Genomic DNA, 10872 nt, shown 5'->3' on the forward strand with positions numbered 1-10872 from the left:
TGGGAAGGTTCTCCACTGTTCCATGTTTTTGCCATTTGTGAATAATGGCTCTCACTGTGGTTCGCTGGAGTCCCAAAGCTTTAGAAATGGCTTTATAACCTTTTCCAGACTGATAGATCTCAATTACTTTTTCTCATTTGTTTCTGAATTTCTTTGGATCTCGGCATGATGTCTAGCTTTTGAGGATCTTTTGGTCTACTTCACTTTGTCAGGCAGGTCCTATTTAAGAGATTTCTTGATTGCGAACAGGTGTGGCAGTAATCAGGCCTGGGTGTGGCTAGAGAAATTGAACTGAGGTGTGATAAACCACAGTTTTAACAGGGGGGCAAACACTTCTTCACACAGGGCCATGTGGATTTTGTTTTCCCTTAATAATAAAAACCTTCATTTAAAAATTGCATGTTGTGTTCACTTGTGTTATCTTTGACTGATATTTAAATTTGTTTGATGATCTGAAACATTAAAGTGTGACAAACGTGCAAAAAAATAAGAAATCAGGAAGGGGGCCAACACTTTTTCACACCACTGTATATATATAATTAACCAACTGGGGCTGGATGATGTAATTAATATTTATAGTTTAGTACTATTTTGTTGATTTTTATGAAATTAAGTGCTGGTTAATGTAATTTATATTTGCAGTATATTCTATATTATTTTTTGGTTGTATAAAATTAACCATCTAAGGCTGAATGATATAATGAGCTTTTGCCATATATATATGTTATTATTTTGTTGCTGGTTTAACATTTACTAACCAGTGCTGAATAATTTAATCAACATATGCGAAATATTCAATATTGTTTTATGCCATTATAAAGTATAGATTATTATGTTTGATACATTTTTAAATGGAATAACACTGTTGAGTATAGGAGCACAAAGAGAGCCATTCTTTTTAATATCGTCCTTTATTTAAATATATTTTTTAAATATAAATGACAACAGAGTTTTGATTCAGTTAATCGGTTCTGTCAGATCAGTTGATTCACTGATTCAAAACTCACAACTCTTTCCATTCTGAATGTTGTAGGAGTTTGTGTTGTGTTCCGGCATGTGAGAGGTAATGAGTGATCACACACCCCCTCTCCCTGGCCACACACACACCCACACACACACTCAGGCTGGTTGTCAAGAGGGACGGTCTTCCATAGTCTTGGAATGCAGCTTACTGTCTGGCCAAGCGTACCATTAAACCATGTGCTGCCTTTGTTTTCCCTTTAGAGCGTGTCAAACAAACAACACTCTGGCACACTCTCACTCTCAGGACACACACAGCCCACTCATCACACTTCCCTCACACATTATGTATGTGAATATTTACGAAGTTTGATCATATGCTCTCAATACAATTGAGACTGAGCTGCATTTGGTATGAAGTACAGAAAAAAAAATGGTAGCATGATTTTTGTGTCTGTTCAATGGCAGAAGCATGTTTGTCTTTTGATATTTTTACCACAAGACATTCTATCTCTATTTCCACAGCCTCTCATCCTGACGTCGATGAAGAAATCGACTATCTGTCCTCCGTCATTTCCAAGCAGCAAATGTCAGAAGTCAAACAGCCAGGTTTGAACTATCTGCTCTTAAAATCTGTGTGGTTATGGTTAGTGTAGCGGTTATAGTGGTCATGATTCATAGCAAACCCTTCTGAGCTTTGCACCTCGCTTGTTTTAATGTAGTGTAGTGTAAAACAAACAGCGGTACATTCGGATTGCAGAAGCCTTTGGCGCTTAGTTAACGGTGAAAAAATGCTGTTAAACAAGGAAATAATATAGTAACTTTAGGGACGTTAGATAAAAATAATTTTTTTATGCTGAAATAAGGATAAAAAATAACACGGTCCTGCATCATATTTGCTAAATGAAATCCAATACTTGTTTCTTCCTAATTTTGGGATTTTGATTCCAAAACTAGTGGCTGTTTTGCTGTATTAGGACGTCACACCCTCTCACAAAATATGATTTCATAGCATTTCATAGCATTTTTGCTTTCGACAAACAATTTGTAAGGTGAACAAGTCTTGTATTATGCATACAACACAAAAAAAACTGCCACAAAGACATTCCTCTGAGCCAGATCCTCAGCCCATTTGTACATGCATGAATGATTCTGAAGCCATTATTTTATGCCTAATCCTGATTTTAAGGTTAGAATTATGACCAGTGACTGAAGATGATGCCAGATGTGACCCAGATTTTTCTGCTACATCCAAACAGCAACAGAAAATTACAGATATTGTGAAAAAAAGCTTATTTTTGACATTTGACTCGTTTGTAGATTGTAAGTTAAATTATACAATTTGAATAATTCTTTGTTATTAAAAACAAAACTTTTTGACATTAGACTTCTTTTATTTTTGATAAGTGCATTAAAGCCGAAACATATATAATTTGACAAATCTTAATTGTTATTTTGTGGGGGGGAAACTATGTGATGGTAAATGTTTGTGATATTTTGGAACTCCGCATCATCAAATTAGGTAACATTAGGCCTTTTTTGCAAATCATCATACGGTTGTTTTTTTTTTGTAATTGGATTTCCTTTTATTCTCTTTTTCTGTCTCTCTCTGTCTCTTCATCTCCTCTCTAGACTCTCGCTCACAGTCTCCTCTGCAATCCCAGTCAGAATCGAAGCAGAAGAGTCTGCACAAACCCCCAACGACCAGTGGCCCATCCACACCAACACAACAGACCCCTAAATCGGTCACAAACTCGTCCGACCGCCACGGGCCGATCATCTCCCCCCACTCCTCCACAGACAGCCTGCTAGTCTGTATGTGTCACTAGGTTTTTTCTGATTTGTGACCCTGGACCACAAAACCAGTCTTAAGTCGCTGGGGTATATATATATTATACATGTTCCATGAAGATATTTTGTAAATTTCCTATTGTAAATATATTAAAACTTGAAAACTTGACGTGATTTTCTCAGTATTTTGATTTTTTTTGCACCCTCAGATTCCAGATTTTCAAATAGTTGTATCTCGACCAAATATTGTCTTATCCTAACAAACCATACATCAATGCAAAGATTATTTATTCAGCTTTAAGATGATGTATACATCTCAATTTCGAAAAATTGACCCTTATGACTGGTTTTGTGGTCCCGGGTCACATTTGGTTTAAAGCCTAATTATGATCAATGTGTTGTGAGTTGTTATTTTTTTTAATCATTTCAGCATTGACCCGGTTTCCACAGAAATCTTTCTGTGTGCTATTTTTAATGCCATTTACCGGATTTACTGTGGTTTGGCTGGCCTGCATCCCTGACAAAGATGGCATTTTAAAGCAGGCCCATCACATGATGTTTTGTACTTTTATAATTGGCTTGTCCTCAGACGTTAGTAATTATATCGAAACGTCTCTGGCATGTGTCAATTTACACACTTCACGCACGTCCCTTATTTCGATGAATCAAGATGTTCTGTATGTGACAGTCCTCCTCATAGTTTTTCTTGTCTGTCTCTGTTTCTCTTTCTCTTATAATTGTGTGTGTTTGTATCATCGGGAGCAGTGATGATCTCTTTATGCATTATTGTGGGGTCCATGGCACTCATCATCGCTGCTGTCTGCTGGGTCAGGTCAGTTGAATCTTTATTATTTTTATTTGTCAGTTTGTGATGTCAGCCCAAACCATTATCATGCCACTGTAGTGTGTTTCTAAAAACTTCCTGTTCAAACTAATGAAGAAAGAAGCAGATAAAAGTTAGTTCTGTGATATTTAACTACTTTAGGGGGAGAAAACAGTTATTTTGTTTTGCATTAATATAATTAATATAACTTATAATATAAAAATATATTATAATAGTATTAAATTTAATATAAAATAATGTTAAATATAGGTATAGATATATAATGATATAAATAAATTACATTTTAAAATAAATTGTTGTCAGTGCATTCTTTTATATTTTTCCTTTTGATCTACAATATATTATAATATTTTATCCCTTTTTATACTTTTTTCAGTCTTTTAAATAATAAAAATAAATATGATATTAGTATAAAAATAAATAATTTTATATCCTTTAATAATTTTGTCATTTCCAGTGCATTTTTTTTTTTTACTGTGTAATTCTATTGAACTTTAGCTTGATTTCTTTTCTTTTTTTTGGTCTTTTACAGGTTACAGAGAGAAACTCATCTGGCTCAGAAAGTTGATTACCCTGCGTTTCATGCTGCTGGTCCCAGTCATAATCAAACTTCAGTAAGAGCATTCGCATTAATGCCAGTTCATACATCGGAAAAATACAATAAACACTTTGGCACTTCTTGTAATGTGTGTTTACAACCATCTCTTTCCATGTTTTAGTCTGGGGATAAAACCCTGGCTCACAGTGCTCAGATGTATCACTACCAGCATCAGAAACAACAGATGCTCTCAATGGAGAAGTAAGCACAATATATGATCTCTTCATTGCTTTAGTCGCTTTAGCTGCATTGTCTCCTCTCAGCTCTCGGTCCCTGTGATTTCCTTTTAACATTATTTGTGTATTTTTATCGTAAGTTGGTTTAAGAGAATGCTGGCCAAGAATGTGAATGTAAAAATGCATATCATTTTCCTTACTAATTTCCTTCCTTCTTATTTGCTTCCACTTTCATGTACATATATACATTGCACTTCATATGAATCATGCTAAGAGTACTGGTTTCAATATCAGCATTTATGGCATAATGTTGACTGACAACTAAAACTTATTTAAACTTTTTAAAACTTTTTATATAGTAGTGTATGTTTTTTTTTTTATTACCTGCATTATTTAGAAAAAAAAACATAGCCCTTTTTGTTTGAGTGTGTAACGTTGTCTAAATCATCCTTTTTGATGCTGCACTACTTTTATAGTTGGATGAACTTTTGGTTATGAAATGTAAATACATAGATTGATATGTCAAATCCCTTTCTGTTAGCATTGTGCTATTGTGCGAAGGTTATGACATCATGACAATGAAGATGAAGCAAGTTTCATAAAATGTGTTCCATGTTATATCTGTTAAAGATGTTAATATAATGATTTTTATTTTGAACACAGGCATAAAGCAGAACCTAAAGTCTCAGAGTCTGGGGTCACATCAGATGAGGAGAATGAAGTGGGAGATTTCACTGTGTACGAGTGCCCTGGACTGGCACCGGTGTGTAAACATTTTTGCATTTAGCAGCTTTTTAGCATTTATCATCTCTATTTAACATGTGTTTTTATGATAATATTAACAGAAAAAAAATTTAAAAAAAATACATAAATATATTTTTAAATACAGTTTTGTTTAAATTTGAAATTAATTCATTTAATTTAATTAATTGAAAAATTTATTTAATTTTATTTAATTTTTTTATTTATTTTTTTACTAAATTTGTTGTAAAATATATAATGCATGCACACTTCCATTCAAAGGTGTGGGGTGTTTTTTAATTTAATTTTTTTAACTTTTAGTCTCTTATGCTCACCAAGGCTGTATTTATTTGATCAAAAATACAGTAAAAACCATAATGCTTTAAAATATGAATAAAATGACTAAAATTGTCTAGTTTAAAATTAAGAGGCACTGCAGGTGAATATGGTAAAAAAAATAACTAATAGTTATTGCCTTACCCAGCTGATTGATTACATTGATAATTGCAAACATTTTTTGTATTACATGTTTTCTAAAATGTTAGGTTTAAAAATGCAAATGAGTCATTATTTAATTAAACATGCACTAATTTACATACATTTCTAGTGCAGAAATCTAAACACTGGATGATGTCAGTTTCAAAATTCTTGTTTACTTTTTTTGACATATTAGAGTCAAAAAATTTTACAGAGGGAATTTTGGGTATCTTATTTTTGTCACGCCATAATTCAGAAAATGCTTAGAACGGACAGAAAACACTATATTTTCACAATTTTGGGGGGAATAAAATGTTGTTAGTGCTATAAAAGAAACACTTAAAAGTGTCTTTTGGATGTTTTCTTTCCACTAGTCTGAAATAAACACTTTATGAAAAACCAAAAAGCCCAAAATCTCAAACTTGAGAGGTGCATGAAAAAACAGTATTTTGCCTGCAGTGTCTCCCATTAAATTAATTCCTGTGATGGCAAAGCTGATTACTACAGTTTGTGGTGTCCCATGCCTTCAGAAATTGATTTATAGATGCAGTCCTAATATTTAAAAGAAAAAAAAACATATTAGCTAAACAAGTATGACCGTTATGTATTTTGCTAAATTTGTTGTTGTTTTTTTCTCTCTTTAGACTGGAGAGATGGAGGTGAAAAACCCACTGTTTGACGACTCCACCTTACACTCCCAGAGAAATCACAAGTGACCTGGACACACACACACCTGCATACTTTTAAAATAGGTCTAACACACCTAAAAGCATTCCTCCATAGGGTGAAGCTGCATCTGTCACACCACACACAAATGAAAAAAATATCCTGGAAAATCTGTGCTCAGAACAAAGTGAGAAAAACACCCAAACTCTAAAGATACTGAAGAAGGGGTGGTGTGTAGTCAATCAGGTAAATAAAAGTAAAAGACAGCAGTGGTTAAAAGGTTTTTCTTTTACTCAGATGCACATATATCAAATCTGAAAGAACTCTGGCACCGCAAACTCTCAGTGGAAACTCAGACCGGCCTTTTAATGCGGTTTCTTTACACCACGTCTTTATTCTTCAAGTCTGGGGTTAGTTTTCTCCCACTAGCTTTTTATGTCACCTCCCTTTTAAAATCATTTGTCTTTAGAGTCTTGTTAGGAATCTTTATAAGCATCTTTTTCAGCTAGGTGTAATTTTTTAACAACTCTTCATGTTTTTGGGCAAAGCTGCCTCCAAAAGCTCCTCTTCTTATTATTGTGTATAAGAAATACACAGTGCTCTCTCACACATCTACTTGTGTTATTTGTCTCTCCTTATCTAAATATTATTTTCTTATTGTCAACTTTTGGTTGTCTTTATCAATGCTGATTAAGACTAGTTCTATTTAATTTGTCACATTAGTTATTTTTCCTATGTATGTTCTTTAATATGAAGTCTCTTTCTCCCGCTCTGTATTTTTTTTTTCTTTGTATCCCTCAGTAAATATCAAATCCATTTTATCTAATGATATAATGATTGTGTCAGGAAATGAAATGAGCTGTGATGAAGGTTATGATTCAAGATCTGCTGTTATGATACTATTAATACACTAAAATACTGTCTTGTTTGGATTAGTTTATTTACATTTTTTTGTCACATATATTCAGTAGACATCGGTCAAAAGTTTGGGGTTATGAAATATGTCTCTTATGCTCTGCATTTATTTGATCAGAAATATAGTAAAAACAGTAATGTTGTGAAATATTATTGCTATTTAAAATAAATGTCTCCTAGTTAAATAGATTTTAAAATGTAAAGCTGAATTTTCAGCAGGCATTACTATAGTCTTCAGTGTCACATGATCCCCCATAAATTCTAACATGCAGATTTTTATTATAAATATTGAATATGTGCTGCTTTTTTGTAGAAACTGATACTTTTTCATAATTCTTTGATGAACTGAAAGTTCGAAAGAAACACATTTTCTTTAAAACTTTTTCTTTAAAAAAATTTCTTTTACTTTAAAAATGTCTTTAATTTTAATTAAGGAAAAGGTTACTGACCCCAAACTTTTGAATTGTAGCATATTTCCAAGTGATTATGTTGTGCTATGTCACATAAATGAAATAAGTGGGTATTCAGACCATAGGTGTATTTGGTATTAGTAATGATTATTCAGTTAGATTACTTTTTATTTTACACTGTGTTTTATAAGGTTTATATTGTATTATATATTTCTATAAAGCCTCCCAAACAGATAACCATAAGTAAGGAATTATGTAACATTACAGTACATTACATAACATTAAATGCACTAGGGCAACTGTTCCATAAATCAAGTTGGATTGTATGGATAGTGTTGCATCAGCTATATATCAAGGACTTTCATTTGTTTGACCTCAAATCTTGGATTCTTCTGAAACACCTGTCTATGTTTCATTTCTGTTAATACTTGTTTTAGGTTGGACCTGAAAAAAAGCTTGTTCTCTGAAAGAAACTGAAGCTAAAATGTTTGTTTGTCCTCTCCAGCTCATCCATCTAAACAGAACGTGGCAAGAGGAGACACAACCTCCCCCAGTATAGGCTCTGTTCTGCGATGGGCCACTTAACTGCCCCATAAGGTGTGGTTCAGAGGAGCCCATCACAGATCCAGCCTCATTGAGGTGTCTGTGGGGGGAGAGCCATTAAAGGCCATTGTAACTGTGAATGGTGAGGAAGGCAGCCATAGGCCACCCGATCAAGATATGTGGGGAGAGAGGCAGTAGTCGTCAGCAGGGTGTCAAAAGCAATCAAAAGGCCATCGGACAGGTTGTATAAGTGAATGGGGCAAAGAGAAGAGAGGTCACATACCTATTTATCAGATACTAAAACTAAAATAAAAATGTAAAAAAAAAAATCACAGACAACCAAACAATTTTTTTCCATGCTTTGGGCCTACATTAAGTCAGATTAATAAGGCACTATAAAATGACCTTTATTGTGACATAAAAAATATTTCTCAAGTATGATACAGCATGTAGTACACAACATGTTACCTGTTTTTTTGTATTATTATTGTCTATATATTGCTATTATTCAGAAGAGTACAGTCAACAACTGAGAACAGAAATAACACAAATCAGCTTCCATTTTGGTGTTGATAAATATTGATAATTTGATATCAGTGATCTTTTAGTGTCACTGGTATACTTCTATAGTTTTTGTCCTTTTTTATTTTTGTATTTTCCGTTTTCATTTTTAGTCTAAATGTTATATTTATATTTATTATTAATAAATATATAATGCATTTATATTTATTTATTTTTTGTTTTAGTTGTGTTTTTTGTTAGTTATTGCTCTTTTATTATACATCTGTAAAGGTTTTTAGGTTTCAGTTTTAGTTGTTTTAACACACCAAGTAACTAAATATAATGTTGCTTTGGCAAATAGTTCAAATAAAAGAAGTTCAGTTTTTTATATGTCTTTTTATTTCAGCCAATGTTTAAGTAATTAAAATATTTCTATGGTGTTAGTTTTAGTTAACTAATAACCCTGTTTCATATAATACTTCGGATGCCATGATATTGGATATAAAATAGATATCTGAGAAGTTTAAAACAGTTATTTGATTAACTTATTATCCAAATATTTTGGTAAAATATTGGGTTATTTGTATAGATGCATGTAAGAGCTTCATGTTTGATTTCCCTGTATTTCCTTCCTCCTCAGATTGGGATCTTCAAACACAAAGTCATCATTTCATCTCAACTTGCACTTTACCACATATCTGCACTTTTGTCAGCAACAACATTTGGTTCCCATATCTAATATATAATTCTGATGCAGACGTAACCACCTTCTGAAATGTTCCAGAATGCGTTTCATGTAAACAAGGGTGGGGTGATGCTGTTGCTCCGTATTACTGAACATCCGGTATAACAATATTCAATAATATTACTGAACATCAGAGTTTCGAGTTCATTCTAACAAAGTTAAGAAAAGTTTTGCTGACTGTAGATTTTGCAGTACACAAGCCTGCAAACAGAGCCACCTGGGAGTGTTTTGCGGGCTAATCCTGGTTCTGCCGTCCCTCACTGGGCCTGTGTCATCTCTCTCCACTTTCTCCTCCTCTGTCTGCACTTTACATAACAATCCCCACCCAAGTCCATGGGCCAGCACAATGCCTGCAGCAGTGGTTTGATGTCTTTTAAAAGCTTTGACTGGCCCCGGAGGCCTCCTGTGTGCCCTTTCCTAGGCTTTGTGACCAGGAGAGATGGACAGCTCAGTTGTGACCTATATAGCTCCTGGTCTGAGAGAGTGTGTTTGATGGCAGGGGGTTGATTGTTCTAGATTTGAGTTGGCTGTGCTTGTACTGATGGTGTGTGATGCTCTGGGTGGGTGGCGAAGCTTCAGGGAGATTAGAATGGGAATCAAAGTAGACTGCAGAGGTATATATGTGTATAGTAGATATTTTGATCATTTTAAGCCATAGATGTAGTCTTTACGATGACACGCACTGTATAAACACAGGTAACAAATTTAGGTTATAAAAACCTTGTGAGATTAAAATGTTCCGTTTTCTTGTCGTGATTAGACTGGTATTTAAAAGTGGCTAAAATGTTTCTTAAACATTCTACTCTTTAATTTTACTCAAAATATAACATTATTTGAACGTTTATTTTTAAGGTAACTAAAACGTTTATTAACCGTTCTACTAGCCTAATTTTTATTTTCCCCAAAATATAGGCTAGTGTTATTTGAACATTTATTTTTTGAATATCCTAAGAACTTTAAAATGTCCAGTGTTCTTGTCATGATTATAACATTACTATTTAAAGATTACAAAAACGTTTCTTAAAACGTTCAAGTACGCTACAAATAACATCGTAAGGACGTTCCGAGAATGTTGTTCTAACGTTTTCTCTCAACATTCTTAGAATGTATAATAGGCTAATATAGTTAAAAAATAAGGTTCCATAAACATTACTTTAAGTTTTGACCTTATTTATATAACTTTTAAAAAACATTGTGTTGTGAGAATATGTTCCCATTTGCTGAGAAGGTCCATATCTCGTAATTTTCACAAGTTAGAACTTTCAAAACTGTTTTATGGTGGGTTTTTTTTCTACTGGAAGTTCGGAAAGACGTTTAGTCAACAAACAATATGGTGTTAAACAACAGTAGGCTATACACAGCGCACTGTATTTGTTTCCCTCATTCTCGGTTTCGCTGCTGTCAATAATTGCGCTACCCTGACTAAGGTCTATAATAACCAGTGTTGGGGAAAGTTACTTTTAAAAGTAATGCATTACAATATTGCGTTACTCCATAAAAAAGTA

General features: G+C 33.5%; 1 protein-coding gene across 2 annotated transcripts in view; it reads left to right on the forward strand.

The window, feature by feature from the left end:
- LOC107661577 (neural proliferation differentiation and control protein 1-like) overlaps positions 1–6725 on the forward strand; it is a 26233-nt gene extending 19508 nt beyond the window's left edge. For both annotated transcript variants that reach the window (XM_016451233.1, XM_016451225.1), the window contains 7 exons: positions 1486–1569; positions 2593–2775; positions 3517–3583; positions 4128–4209; positions 4315–4394; positions 5033–5132; positions 6232–6725. In XM_016451233.1, coding sequence (XP_016306719.1) covers positions 1486–1569; positions 2593–2775; positions 3517–3583; positions 4128–4209; positions 4315–4394; positions 5033–5132; positions 6232–6303 — 668 coding nt within the window. In that variant the 3' untranslated portion in view covers positions 6304–6725. The remainder of the gene's footprint in view (positions 1–1485; positions 1570–2592; positions 2776–3516; positions 3584–4127; positions 4210–4314; positions 4395–5032; positions 5133–6231) is intronic.
- Positions 6726–10872: the final 4147 nt, after the last annotated feature.

Source organism: Sinocyclocheilus anshuiensis, unplaced genomic scaffold, assembly GCF_001515605.1.
Source record: "Sinocyclocheilus anshuiensis isolate Anshui unplaced genomic scaffold, SAMN03320099.WGS_v1.1 scaffold457, whole genome shotgun sequence".
In the NCBI taxonomy this organism is placed as follows: domain Eukaryota; kingdom Metazoa; phylum Chordata; class Actinopteri; order Cypriniformes; family Cyprinidae; genus Sinocyclocheilus; species Sinocyclocheilus anshuiensis.